Raw genomic sequence first — 15,122 nt, 5'->3', positions numbered from 1 at the left:
CGGAGTGAGTGGACCTTAAACATCTTAAAGCCACCAAACTCCTTAAATGCTTCCACAACCCATACCCTGACAAACCAAGGTGATCTAATCCTGGTTTTCCTTGTTCTCTCTCTCTCTCTCTCTCCCCCTTCCCTCTTCTTTTGCAGGACTAATGTCCTTGTCAAGGGGGGCAGCATGGCAGGATCTCCATCGTTGGCCTGGCCCCTTGCTGGATTCATGCCATCAAAGAGGAAACGAGGGAGGAAGCTTTGGGGGCAATCCACATCTGTGTACCTAATGGTGGGAAATGGGGAGGTGGTAGTGGTGAAATGTCACTTTTTTCAATGACGTAACTGAAAGGTCACTAAATGAATGGTTGTAAGCTGAGGATTAAAAAGCATTTGGAAGAGTGTACTGTTTGTAGTTTAATCTACAAGTGTTTAATGTGCATAGCAATTGAACAAAATTGAACTACAATGTGTGTAACATAGGACAAACAAAAAAACAAATATCACTCCTCCTCTTTGCCCATAAAGTTTTCCAAAATGAACTGAATCGGCCCTCAGATCTTCATCTCAGATGTTCTGCCCTCTTCCTTTGCAAGCAATGAGCTCTGGCATGGAGAATCCTTTTGCACCAAAGTAAAGAATAGCCAAAGAGCAAAAGGAGCCCCGGCTCTTTACACAACTCCAAATTCAGCGTTAAAAAAGCGATCATAAATTCTTGGACTTCTTGAGCCGTAACAGGTGGCCACAGTTTAACCTGGGGGACGTTAGCAAATTGTCACATCCTGTTTTTAATGCCAGTCCTGCTCTGGTCTGTGAGTGGGAATAGCAGTGATACACAATAGTTGCCCTCAATACCCTCCGTCTATGGGGATCTTGACTCTCCTTTGGCAAAGTGGAGACTTCCTCTCACTAAATAACACACACACCCCTTTTATTGAAAGACACTTTCGGTGCGATCCAGCTGGGTAATAATTGCGGGAGCTCCGGAGGACTGAATGATGGGCGGGAGGAGTCCGCCTCTTAGGCAAAGCCGCGGTCGCAGTAGCTCCGGAAAGGCCGGACACCCTTCTCTGCCCCGGGCGGCGCGGGACCGAATGGCCTCCGGGGCTTTCTAGAGACAAACACGGGTGTTCTTCGGGTGTGCATCCCGGGGCCTGCGAGATGCCTCGGGCATTTTTCAGTTTCGGCCGGAAAAGAGGCGGTTTTAACCACCCGGTTACTCGCCCGTCCAGGAACCGCAGGCGCGCCCTGGCATCGTCCGATCCGTTTTTCGCAGAGCTTTGCACCGCCCGGAAGCGCTCCGGCCCGTTATTCGGCCGCCGACGGCCTCCCGGAGCTCGCCCGGCCGCTTGGACTTGGTCAGAGGCGACGGGAGCCCGGCCACTTAGCTCGCCACCTGGTCCCACCGGGCCGGCGAGACCGTCCTTGTGGACGGAACCACGGCCGGGCATCAGCCTCCTCCGACCCGCTCGTCTCGCATCAGGCCGGGGGCCGCAGCAAAGGCCGGGCGGGGGCGGGCGAAAACGGCGGGCGGCCGGGGAAGTCCGGGCGTGGGGAGCCACCGGCCCGACGGGGAGCCGGCGGGCGAGGCCAGGGCGCCGGCGGGCGTTCCGGGGGCGTCTGGGAGGGCAGCGCCAGCCGGACGGGCGCCAGGCCGGGCGGGGCAGCGGCGGGGGGCGCCCGGCGGAACCGAAGCGGCGAGGAGGGGCGCGCGCGGCCAGGCGGAGAGCGGCGTGCGCGCTTGGCTCCTGCCGCGCTCGCTGCGTTGCCCCTTTAATTGTGTCCCCGGCCCTCGGGCGCCTCTCTCCACCGCCCACGTCAGCAGCCACCTTTGTTTCTCTCCAGCCGGGCTGCGGGCGGCGGAGCCCTCGACGCTCCCACCGTCACCCCCGCCTCTCCCTCCTTCCATCCGCCCGCCCGCCTCCGGAGCCGCAGCCAGCCCAGCCCAGCCTCCGCCGAGCGGTAAGTCACCAGCGGCGCCTGGCAGCAGCCCGGGCTAGCAGGGCGTCGGGTGGGCTGAGCGCACTCCGCGGCCTCTGCCTCGCCCGCCCGGAAAGGGGCCCGCCTGCGCCCCCATCGCCCGCCGCCCCAGCGTCCCCGGGGGGCGGGCGGGCGGGCGCCATTTGCCGCTGTCGCCGCCCCGGGCGCGGCGCTCGCTCCTCGCAACAAAGAGCGGCGCGGCCGCTGCTGTCGGGCGCGGCGCTGCGAGCCGGGCGCCCAGGGCGCCCCCAAACTGGGCACCGAGCGGGCAGGGCGACGGCGGGCGGGCGGGCGGGGGCTGCCGCATCGCCACCAGCGCCGGGCGGCCGGGGATCCGGCGGGCGGGAGAGAGGGAGCGGCGTTCCCCCCCCCCCGCGAGCCTCCAGGGGCTCCCGCACCAGCGCCGCTGCCTTGGCGGGCTCCCGGGGCTCCCGACGGCCGAGCAGCCAATTCGGAAGCGCGGGCAAAGACTGACGGCGCCCTCTGCCAATACGCCGCCGTCCTCCCTCTTCGGCCGGGCTGGCCCCGCCGCTTCCCCAGCTGCCCGCTTGGCGCTCGCTGCGGCGGCGGGCGGTTGGGCGTCCGCAGGCGGCGCGTGTCCCTTCGGCCCCCGGGCGCCACGGCGCGGGAGCCTCCTCAGTGGCCGCGCTGGGCCGTCCTCGGAGCGCACCTGAAGGGCGGGGACCCTCCGGCTGCCCCGGCGCTGCGCGCTGCCCTTCAAATGGCGGTTTGGCCCCGCCGGACCGAGCGGCGCATTCCCGGGGAGCCGCCAGCGGGGCCCTCCGGCCTGCCAGCAAAGAGCGGAGGGGCGGGAAATTCCCCCTCCCCCAGCCCTGGCCTTCAAGGCGCAGGCCGGAGATGCTGCCCGAACCGCGCCAGCGAGGGACGCCCAGCCTCCGGGACTTAAGCGGGCTAGCCGCGGTTCTCATCGCCGGAGGCTTCTGCCGCCCTGAGGAAACCAGCCGGGCTCCGCGGAGAGATTCGCCCGGCGCGAGTCCACCTGAGCAGCTGCTTCGAATGGCCAGAAGCCTTGGCGGGGAAGGCTGCTTTGGGGGGCCTGGCCCCAGGTCCCGAGGCCCTTTAGCCCCCTCCAGAACTCCGCGCTCCTCCCTGCTCTTGGTAAAAGGACGGGGGAATTTGGAAAGAAGGGAAGATAGCAGCAGCCAAGACCACAGTAATGGAGAATAACCCACCCACACCGCCTAGTATGCCAGTTTGGCGCTAATCAACCATCGATTTTGGTGGACCCTTCAGATCTAAGTGTCAGATTCCAACAAGGCGCAAACGGTTTGCCCAGCACCCCAAGCCAAGTTTGGGTAAACTATGCATCAATGTGCCTTGCTTTGTAACCAAGATTGAAGCTGCCTGATCAGAACCTGGTTGGTGGCATTTTGAATTTTGCACAGACACATCCTGTAACCTATTTATATTTCTTTATAAGATTATCAACTGCCTGCATTCTGAAAGTCTTCCTTATAAAGTCCAGTTTGGACAACAGTGGCAGAGATGCAGCAGACAGCTGGGGAAGAAGATGTCATGTGGGTATCCAAGCTTTTGGGCTTAGTTTGTTGTGTGAGGATGGCCATTGACTAAACGGGCTGATTGCAAAACAAAAATAGGTCTGCATGGGAACATTTTTGCTGAGGAATAAACCGGACTGGACAGGACTAAAATAGACTAGCCTACAGACTAGACTAGAAGAGAATAAGAACTCCCTCCTCCCTGTAATTGCCCTTCAAGTACGGAAAGACGGCTATCGGTCTCCCGTGAGTCTTCTCTTCTTCAGACTACACATACCTAGTCATACCCTCAAACATTCATCAAATGGTTGTCTCCAGGTCCCTTATCATTTTTGTTGTTGTTCTCTGCACTCCTAGGGTTTCACCATCTTTTTGTATCTTGATGACCAGCACTGGATGCAGTATTCCAAGTGTACTCAGTACTGCCGTATAGGGCAGTATTATAAATTCTTATGGTTTTGATGCTGTCCCTCTGTTGATGCAGTTTAGGATTGCATTGGCTTTTTTGGCAGCTGCAGCACACTGCTGGCTCATATTTAAGTGATTGTCCACTAGGACTCCAAGATCCTTCTCAGAGTTACTGCTGTTGAGCCAAGTACTGTCTTTTCTATTCATGTGTATTTGGTTTCTCTACCTAAGTACCTTACTTTTGAATTACATCTTGTTGGATAGGGTTCATGATTTTTCTGGATCTTAAGCCAATCTTCTAAAGTGCTGGCTATTCCCCCCAGTTTGGTATTGACTGCAAATTTGATGAGTTCCCCTTCTATCTCCTCATATTATCCCCTCATACTCAATACATTTTTCAGTACCCCTTTAACTTCAAACTAAATGAAGGGTTTTAACTCGGGACTTATTGTCAAAACTCAGCTGTAGAATGGCCAAAGTTTCTCCACGAGCTTCCCAATCAGGCAGCTTTTTGAATCCCTCTCTCTACCCTTAATCAATTCTGGGGAAAAGGGGTTCCTGTGCAGTTGCGGAAAATTGATGAGAAGTGAATTTGGAGCAGAGACCCTGGCCACTGCTCATTTTTCTGACAAAGTGTCAATGGGCACAGTTTTCTTTTAAGGCGAAACTTCTATGGAAAGGGGATTCACGGGCACCAACAACAATTTAGCTTACATGCCACCTACTAGCCCACCAATCAATGTAGCTGTATTCACACAATACTAGGCATTTCTGGAATTAGCCAATTGTGTAAACCCAGAAACATTAACAACTTCAGGGAATCGTCCGGCCGCCCTGTTCAGGGTGACCCGCTCCCTGCTCCATCTGGGAGTGCGGGAGGATCCCTTAGAAGGCAGGGCGGAGGATTTCGGACAATACCTGTATGACAAAATTGCTCAGATCTTGGGGGATTTGGACTCTGACTGGGTAGATCAGGGCAGGGTGACGAGGAATAGTCTTGAGAATGTTACCTGGGAAGAGTTTGATGCTGTGATTCCCGATGATGTGGACAGGATTTTGGGGAGACTTAGTGCGGCCACATGTTTACTGGACCCGTGTCCCTCCTGGCTGGTACTGGCTTCCCGGGAGGTTACACGAGGCTGGCTCCAGGGTGTTATCAACGCTTCGTTGAATGAGGGTCACTTCCCCGCTGCCTTGAAAGAGGCGGTGGTGAGGCTTCTCCTCAAGAAGCCGTCCCTGGATCCGGCAATATTAATTAATCCTGGTCCTATTAGATCTCTCAGCGGCTTTTGATACCATCGACCATGGTATCTTACTGCACCGGCTGGAGGGGTTAGGAATAGGGGGCACTGTGCTTCGGTGGTTCTCCTCCTTCCTCTCTGACCGTTCGCAGTTTGTGTTGGCAGGGGGGCAGAGGTCGACCTCGAGGCACCTTATTTGTGGGGTGCCGCAAGGGTCAGTCCTCTCACCTCTTCTGTTCAACATTTATGTAAAACCGCTAGGTGAGATCATCCGTGGTTTTGGGGTGAGTGTTCATCAGTATGCTGATGACACACAGCTATACATCTCCACCCCAGACCACCCCAATGATGCCCTTGCTGTGATGTCCCGTTGCCTGGAGGCCGTGCGGATCTGGATGGGGAGAAACAAGCTCAGACTCAACCCCTCCAAGACCGAGTGGCTGTGGCTTCCAGCGTCCCGGTATAGTCAGCTGGTACCATCACTGACAATAGGGGATGAGATCTTGCTCCCCACAGAGAGGGCCCGCAACTTGGGTGTCCTCCTGGATTCACGGTTATCTTTAGAAGATCATTTGACGGCCGTGGCCAGGGGTACCTTTTATCAGGTTCGCCTGATCTGCCAGTTGCGTCCCTTTCTGGATCGGGACGCCTTGCGCACAGTCACTCATGCCCTAGTTACCTCCCGTATGGACTACTGTAATGCTCTCTACATGGGGCTCCCCTTGAAAAGCACCCGGAGGCTCCAACTGGTCCAGAACGTAGCCGCGCGGGTGATTATGGGTGCAGCTCGTTACGCCCATGTAACACCTCTTCTACGCGAGCTGCACTGGCTCCCGGTGGTCTTCCGGGTGCGATTCAAGGTGTTATCACCTTTAAAGCGCTCCATGGCTTAGGACCTGGGTACCTACGAGACCGTCTTTTGCCACCAATAGCCTCCCACCGACCAGTTCGTTCTCACAGGGAGGGACTACTCAGGGTACCGTCAGCCAAATTATGTCGACTGGTGACTCCCAGGGGGAGGGCCTTCTCTGTGGGGGCTCCAACCCTTTGGAATGAACTGCCCCCGGAGATACGGAATATCCCTGATCTTCGTGCTTTCCGCCGTGCCCTCAAGACCCTGATGTTCCAACAGGCAGGGCTAAACATACAAACATGCGAATGATTTTTTAAATGTTATCTAATTCTGGGTTTTATTTAATTGACCAAACTAAGTGGCAATTTTAATTAGCAATTTTGTGGTGTTTGTATGTCTATGTTTTTCTTGACTGTACACCGCCTTGAGTCCTACGGGAGAAAGGCGGTATAGAAATATAATAAATAAATAAATAAATAAATATTTGCCAACTACCATCCTGTCTCCAACCTTCGCTTCATGGCGAAGGTTGTTGAGAGTGTGGTCGCGCGACAGTTTCCACAATTCCTGGAGGAAACATCTTATCTAGATCTGTTCCAGTTGGGTTTCAGGTCTGGGCACAGCACGGAAACGGCATTGGTCGCGTTGGTTGATGATCTCTGGAGGGCTCGGGACAGGGGTTGCTCCTCTGTTCTGGTCCTGTTAGATCTCTCAGCGGCTTTTGATACCATCGACCATGGTATCATGCTGCACCGGCTGGAAGAGTTGGGGGTGGGAGGCACCGTGTTACGGTGGTTCTCCTCCTTTCTCTCCGACCGGTCACAGTTTGTGTTGGCAGGGGGGCAGAGGTCGACCTCGAGGCCTCTCATCTGTGGAGTGCCGCAGGGATCGGTCCTCTCGCCCCTTCTGTTCAACATTTATGTGAAGCCGCTGGGTGAGATCATCCATGGCTTCGGGGTGAGATACCACCAGTACGCTGATGATACCCAGCTGTACATCTCCATCCCAGGCCACCCCAACGATGCCCTTGAAGTGTTGTCCCAGTGCCTGGAGGCTGTGCGGATCTGGATGGGGAGGAACAGGCTCAAGCTCAACCCTTCCAAGACTGAGTGGCTGTGGCACCTGGCATCCCGATATAGTCAGTTGACTCCATCACTGACTATTGGGGGCGAGTCTTTGGCCCCCACAGAGGGGGCTCGCAATCTGGGAGTCCTCCTGGATATGCAGCTGTCCTTGGAGGAACATCTGACGGCTGTAACCAGGGGGACCTTTTATCAGGTTCGCCTGATTCGCCAGTTGCGGCCCTTTCTTGATCAGGATTCCCTGTGCACAGTCACTCATGCCCTTCGTCACCTCTCACCTTGACTACTGCAACGCTCTCTACATGGGGCTCCCCTTGAAGAGCACCCGGAGGCTCCAACTGGTCCAGAACGCAGCAGCGCGGGTAGTGACGGGAGCAGCATGGCGCTCCCATGTAACACCGCTCCTGCGCAAGCTGCACTGGCTTCCGGTGGTCTTCCGGGTGCGCGTCATCACCTTTGGTCATCACCTTTAAAGCGCTCCATGGCATAGGGCCTAGCTATCTTCGAGACTGCCTGCTGCTACCGATGACCTCCCATCGACCCGTGCGCTCCCACAGAGAGGGCCTCCTCAGGGTGCCATCAGCCAAACAGTGTAGGCTGGTGACCCCCAGGGGGAGGGCCTTCTCTGTGGGGGCGCCTACCCTCTGGAATCAGTTGACCCCAGAGATAAGGAGAATCCAAGACCTCAGCGCCTTCCGCCGTGCCCTTAAAACCTACCTTTTCCAGCAAGCCGGGCTGGCTTAAGAAGAAATTTTTAAATGTTTTAATTGGTTTGTGATTTTTAATTTTTGGGCCAAATTTATATATATTTTAATTGTTTTTTAATATTTGTATTTCATGTTCTTAATTCTGGCTGTACACCGCCCTGAGTCCTCAGGGAGAAGGGCGGCATATAAATTGGAAATAAAATAAATAAATAAAAATAAACTCGGAGTCAGAAAGAGGATAATAGAATCATAGAATTGGAAGGGGCCTAAGAGATCATCAAATCAATTCCCCTGCATACTACACTATACCCTCCCCAAAACATGTAACTCCAAAGTGTCTTGGGTCAATTGTTAATCAAAGCTATTTTGTACAAATCCCAAAACCTGGTCCCTTTGAAGTAACGGCTGTGCACTAATTAGGTAGGGAGAAGGAAGAAAGTGATAGGCTGGAAAGAGAAGGCTTCCACTACAGCAATATTTTTCAACCTTAGCAACATTAAAATGTGTGGATTTCAATTCCCAGAATTCCCCACCCAGCATGACTGCCTGAGGAATTCTGGGAGTTGGTCCACACTTCTTAAAGTTGCCAAGGTTGAGAAATGCTGCACTATAGAAACAATCGCTACACTTTGGTAGCTACTGAAAACATTTTCAAACATTGGGAGCCCCTAAGCCCTCCACCTTGCTGCTATCCAGCCAGGGGGAGACAGCAGATATAATGATTGACACTGCATGAGGGCTGGTGTGATGTTAGGCAGGAAGGAAGAAACAGCTGGTGACTATTCCACCCTGTATCTTGTCAGATCCAGCAGCAAGGCAAGGAGCAACACCACGGAATGTATTAATGCTCACTAGTAGAGCAGGAGCAGAGCTGGGGATGCCAGGGTGTGTGTGTGTGTGTGTGTGTGCACGCGCGCGTGCATGCATGCAGGCGCTTGCCTGAAACCTGAAGAATTGTTTCTAATAGTTGCTGTGTTTCTCAACCTCAACAGCTTTAAATTAGGAGGATTTCAGCTCCCAGACTTCCCCAGTCAGCATTAAAAGCTCTAATCCCAGAACAGGCTAATAACAATCATCTCCTGCAGTGGGGTATGCAAAATGAATCCTGGGAACCTGGCTGGGGAATTCTGGGAGATGAAGTCCATCCATCTTAAAGCAGCCAAGGTGGGCTCCCACAATTTCATTATTTAAATAATTCTTCTCTTTAGAACCCTATGGACTAGAGCCTTATTTCTCTTTGGGGGAATCCATAATTCCATGCTTTTAGCTAAAGAAAGCTTCTAGGATCAGTCCTCGGCATCTTCAGGTAAGCCAGAAGGGATTTGCTGCCTCTTAGAGTGAGCAAGCCGTTCTGTGCCCAGCAGTCCAGCTCACCCCTTCTGTCTGACTTCCTGGCAGACCATCCCCATTGTCCAAGGGGGAGCCTTTTCACCAGAGTCTCTACCGTCCAATTTGATCTAGCAGATGGGGGCTGCTGCATATCCCATCAGTCAAAGAGGGTTGGCTGGTGGGACTGGAAGATGGGCCTTTTCTGCAATGGCCCCTGCCCTGTGGAACTTCCTCCCCTCGGAGATTAGTAGGGCCTCACCTCTCTTGGCCTGTCGTAAAGCTCTAAAAGCCTGGCTCTGTTCCCAAGCCCTGGGCATTGAAGGTGCTAAGGGCCCAGCTTCCTGGCTCTTACTGTTAACTGGCTAAGCATCTTGGCTAGTTATTTTCGATGTTTTTTACTGTTTTTAAAACACTTTTTATTGAATTAATTGTTTTTATACTCTTGGGATTATAGGTCACCCAAAGTTATTGACTGAGATGGGCAGCTACACAAATAGCTATAGAAATGAATGAATGAATGAATGAATTGGTGTATCTCTGTGTCCCAAGGTCTGAATATAGCTTCCTGTTAAAAACGTTGCAGCCACTGTGGGTATGTAAAATAGGCTCTCCCTCTGCTCTTTTGCAGCATACACCCTGCCCGGTTTCAGAATGGAGATACCTTCCCACCAGTCCCACCTCCTGCAGCAGTTAAATGAGCAGCGCCAGCAGGATCTGTTCTGCGACTGCAGCATCCTGGTGGAGGGGAAGGTCTTCAAAGCCCACCGCAATGTGCTCTTCGCCAGCAGCGGCTACTTCAAAATGCTCCTCTCCCAGTGCTCCAAGGAGGCCGGCCAGCCTACCACCGCCACGTTCCAGGCCTTTTCCCCAGAAACCTTTTCGGTGATTTTGGATTTTGTGTATTCAGGCAAACTCTCCCTCACCGGCCAGAATGTGATCGAGGTCATGTCGGCCGCCAGCTTCCTGCAGATGACCGATGTCATCAGCGTCTGCAAGACTTTCATCAAGTCATCCCTGGACATCAGTGAGAAGGAGAAGGACCGCTATTTCAGCCTCTCGGACAAGGAGGTCAGCTCCAATGGCGTGGAGCGCTTGTGCTTGTACAGTGCTGGCTGGAGAGCGGAGTCCAGCCCCCCCCACTCCCACCTGAGCCCCGACCGAGGGACGTGTGTGATCAACAGCAACTCTTGGACCAATTTCAGCTACTACCCGTCCGCCCCAAGAGCCGCCCAGCCTCTCTCCAAACACGACCAGAGACAGGAGTCCCTGAAGAAAAGCAGGCATTTGGGGCTGGCCCAGCCTGCGGACGGGCCCCCCTACAAAGTGAACAAGCTGGAAGAGCGGGCTGCTGAGCAGGCGAGCCACGCTCCTCCTTCTGAAGAGGAGCTCCAGGTGGACTCGGAAGGGGATTCCTGTCCTGCCGGCTACCAGTACGGGCAGGGCTCGGATGCAGTCGCAAGAGGGCTGGCTGTGCCTCAGCATGAGCACGAATTGCCCCATTCTGCCAGCAAGTCCAAGTCTTCCAAAGCCGAAGAGCAGTACCCCAGCATGCCCGCTGTCTTGGGGGTCATGGGGAATTGGGCTGAGGGTAAGAGCCTTGGCGCTGCACTCCCTTCCCTACCTGGGCAGAAGCTCCAGGCTTTGGCAGAAGCTCAGTCAGGGGTGGGAAATTAACAAACGTGGCTCCCTCAGAGTTGCTAGTTCTTGCAAAGGTTCCAGGGGACGCACCATGAACGTTTGATGAATGCTGTTGCAGGACTCGGTGGATTTTGGAAACTGAGCTCTTTAGCAGAGGTTTCAATCCGGAGTTGTCTTTTCACTCCCTTGGTTTAAGGGGAAGGTGGTGGTGGGTGGCCGAGGCAGGGCTTTTGGGGCATGTTGGGCACAGAGTGAAGCCCATCCCATTGGAGCTGGCCCCAGCAGATCGTGAGCTGCCATAGCAGTGGGTTAGCCCTTATGGGTAGACCAGACAGGAAGTGGGACTAATGAGCTAATTCTACTTTATTCTAAAAGTATATTAAGAGAATCTTGCAAATCTGACGGTAGAAACTTCCTACTGTCGCTTTTAGCTCCTTGATCCATTAGGATGGGTCCTTCCTAAGTTTCCTTCTCTGATGGTTAAGATGCTGGATGCTCCCCCTGCTCTTCTTTGCTCCTTCCCTCAGCAGCATCTCTTTCTTTTGTCCCCGGAGGTCATTCCCAAATACTATTTTGTATTGCCTGCCTAAGACAGTTTGCTGCCAGAAGCAGATCCTCCAATGTCCTCCCCCACTGTTATTAGAAAATGCTGTCTGACTGAAAGACACAATTCTGCTTTCTTTGATCCTTTGCTGGAGTTGACCAGATGTTGCATCCAGCTGCACAGCAGGGCAACCCATTGAATGTGTCCTAACTGCATTTGTTTTAAAGAGGCTTTTCATGTAACTCACATGAGCTATTCACAATTCACAGTTTATTTTATTTAAGAGAAATAAACTCTAGGAGTTTCCCCAACTGAGTGCCCGCCAGCTGTCTTGGCAGCCTAGCTCTTTAGCACATAGATGGTATGAATTATAGTCCGGCACACAGCTAGAAGGGATCGGTTGGAGAAGAGTGTCTGAATGGGTTTTTGTATAAACTTAAGTAGTCATATAGTTTAGTCCGGTTGACTAGTGTGGCATCGTTCAAGATTGCCATCAGCTTCTCCTTGCAGTCCCCAACTTGAGGAAGTGATTCTGGGCAGCTAACAACTATTTAGTTGTATTGCACCTTTATTATTATTATTATTATTACAGATAACATGGTAATCAATACTTGTTCTTCCTCCTATTTCCCCCACAACAGCAACCCTGTGAAGTGAGTTGGGCTGAAGGAGACTCTTCATGCCTAAGGTGGAACAAAAACTTGGGGTCTCCTGCTTTCTAGCATGGTGCCTTAACTACAACAAATAGCAAAAGAACCACAAAACCTCCTGAATAAGAGTAGAGTAGAGTAGAGTAGAGCTGGAAGGGACCTTGGAGGTCTTCTGGGTCATTCCATGTCAAGTGGTCTGATTTCAGGAAAGTGCCCAGGTTGACCATCATAGATTTTGATGAAATTTGCTGTGAACATGCGCACACGTCCCCAACGAACATTGGTAAAGTGTTATGTTTGCCGATGCAATACTTGCAGAGATATAGTCATTTGTATGACCCCATATCGCAGCCTTCGACAGTATGTCTCTGAGATTTCAGCAATTTTGAGACATAATATCTCCCGCAATATTTTGTTGAGAGAAACAAAACTTGGCCATCTTGTACAACTTGTTGTGCTCTATTAAACAAAATAATAAAAACATTCTCATGAGCGATCTCCATCTAGATAATTGGGAGCAAAGTTGGGCGAAAATGACTGCAGCGTGAAAAAAGGGTAAAGTTTGGCTGCTTATATCTCTGGAAGGAAAGGTATGAGAAATGTGAAACTTTGTGCGTAATAACTTAGCAACACAAGGTTGTCAAATATAAAATTTCATTCTCCTACTGCTTTCCAATAGTTCACAAATTGAGTGTAAATTTGACAGTTTTTGTAAAAATGCCAAAAATAGGGTATTTTCAGCCCGCTTTTACAAAAAAAGACCTTCTGGAAACTCTCCTAAATCATTCTCATTAGATAGAGCATGTTTCTAACCCCCTAAAAAAGTAGAGTTGGTGTTTCATCGCTGATGTATAAAGCCCTAAAAATAGGGACAAAGTGGAGGACGTTGTATGGCAACGTCACATCCATTCTATTATTGTTTTGTCTTGTTTGTTTTATATAGACATCATTACTACTATTATATTGTGTTGGTCCATGGTGACATTATCACTACCAGTTCAGGCACTTGATCCAGCAACCCCATCCCCATAGGGGGAACACCTGATAGCCATGCAATACCAGCCACGGATGGGTTTCTTGGTTCAGGATCCCAAGCCTGTAGTTTGGTTTCTTTCTTTTTTTTTTTTTATTTGATTTATATGCCGCCCTTCTCCGGAGACTCAGGGTGGCTTACAATGTGCTCAGCAATAGCCTTCATTCTTTTGTATATTTATACAAAGTCAGCTTATTGCCCCCACAACTGGGTCCTCAATTTACCTACCTTAGAAAGGATGGAAGGCTGAGTCAACCTTGAGCCTTGGCGAGATTCGAACCTGCAGTAATTACAGGCAGCTGGTCTTAATAACCAGCTTAATAACAGGGTGCCTTAGACCACTGTACTACCAAGGCTCTTTCTTGAGGTTCCAAAGCCTTGTGTGGCTATCTATCCGGTTCTCAAGCTGCCGATTGGGCACCTTATCTTAGGTCCCCAAGCCTAAAGTGGGTATCTTATATGGTTTCCAAGCCAAAGTCCATACTGGTAGTATGAACTGCCAAATTCCAACAATCACTTATTATTGAATTTACATGCCACATTCTTTAGCATTGCTTCTGGGAATTGATACTGTCGACCTGACGATGTAAGTGAAGGTGCTGGAAACACACAAATAAGATGTGGTTCTGGAACCCAACAAACATCTTGTCTTTCAGGCCAATAAAATGAATTTCTACTCTACTTTTTTAGGGGGTTAGAAACATGCTCTTTCTAATGAGAATGATTTAACAATGTTTCCAGAAGGCCTTTTTTTGTAAAAGCGGGCTGAAAATACCCTATTTTTGGCACTTTTACAAAACCGTCAAATTTACACTCAATTTGTGAACTATTAGAAAGCAGTAGGAGAATGAAATTTTATATTTGACAACCTTGTGTTGCTAAGTTATTACGCACAAAATTTCACATTTCTCATACCTTTCCTTCCAGAGATATAAGAAGCCAAACTTTACCCTTTTTTCGCGCTGCAGTCATTTTCGCTCAACTTTGCTCCCAATTATCTAGATTGAGATCGCTCATGAGAATGTTTTTATTATTTTGTTTAATAGAGCACAACAGGTTGTACAAAATGGCCAAGTTTTGTTTCTCTCAACAAAATATTGCCGGAGATATTATGTCTCAAAGTTGCTGAAATTTCAGAGTCATACTCTCGAGGGCTGCAGTATGGGGTCATACAAATGACTATACCTCCGCAAGTATTGCATCGGCAAACATAACACTTTACCAATGTTCGTTGGGGACGTGTGTGCATGTTCACACCAAATTTCATCAAAATCCGTGATGGTCGACCTGGAAACCCCAGACCACTTGACATGGAATGACCCTTCTAGTCCAATGCTCTGCTCAAGCAGGAAACCCTATACCATTTCAGACCAGTGACTGTCCAATCTCTTCTTAAAAACCTCCAGTGTTAGAGCACCCATAACTTCTAGAAACAAGTCCTACTGGTTAATTGGTCTCACCGTCATTAAACTTCTCCTTAGTTCTAGGTTGCTTTTCTCCTTGATTAGTTTCCATCCGTTGCTTCTTGTCCTGCCTTCAGATGCTTTGGAAAATAAGGACCTCCTCCTCTTTGTGGCAGCCACTCAAATACTGGCATACTGCTGTCATGTCCCCCCCAGTCCTTCTTTTCTCTAGACTAGCCAAACTCAATTCCTGCAATCATTCTTCATATGTTTTAGTCTCCAGGCTTTTAATCATCTTAGTTGCTCTTCTTTGCGCTTTTTCCAAAGTCTCAACAACTTTTTTGTAATGTAGTGACCAAAATAATTGACCGCTGAGTTTAAAAATGAAAATAAGTACCATCTCTTGGGAGGCCTCATTAGTTCCTACCTAGAATGTTAGGAAACTGCATCTCTGATTTTTATATTCTTGCTGATGATTTCTGGGTTCTGGCCTTGTGGCTGTGCCAAAATTGAGCAAAGTGGCAATCCATGCACCCATTGAACCTGCGGGGGAGGGTATCAGCTGATAGAGCAGAAGAGCTCCAAAGGGAAGGGTTGAATAATTCTGATTGCAGGGAGCGCCTTGGGCAGAAATCCTCAGCAGGCTGAGGCTCTTTGGGGTTTTATTTATTTATTTATTTGTTTGTTTAAATTTCTATACCGCCCTTCTCCAATATAGGACTCAGGGCGGTGAACAGCCGAAAATAA

At 50.9% G+C, this 15,122-nt stretch overlaps 1 protein-coding gene across 1 annotated transcript in view; it reads left to right on the top strand.

Annotated features, from left to right (window-relative positions):
• Positions 1 to 1,689: 1,689 nt before the first annotated feature.
• Positions 1,690 to 15,122, top strand: part of ZBTB8A (zinc finger and BTB domain containing 8A) — a 28,026-nt gene continuing 14,593 nt past the window's right edge. Inside the window, 3 exon segments of the mRNA XM_087876767.1 lie at positions 1,690 to 1,949; positions 3,409 to 3,505; positions 9,736 to 10,695. Of these exon segments, the coding sequence (XP_087732893.1) occupies positions 3,499 to 3,505; positions 9,736 to 10,695 (967 nt within the window). The 5' untranslated portion in view covers positions 1,690 to 1,949; positions 3,409 to 3,498.

The sequence above is a fragment of the Pantherophis guttatus genome, chromosome 10, assembly GCF_059756535.1.
Source record: "Pantherophis guttatus breed Tessera chromosome 10, ASM5975653v1, whole genome shotgun sequence".
Classification (NCBI taxonomy): Eukaryota; Metazoa; Chordata; class Lepidosauria; order Squamata; family Colubridae; genus Pantherophis; species Pantherophis guttatus.
This window is presented reverse-complemented; position numbering and strand designations above follow the sequence as displayed.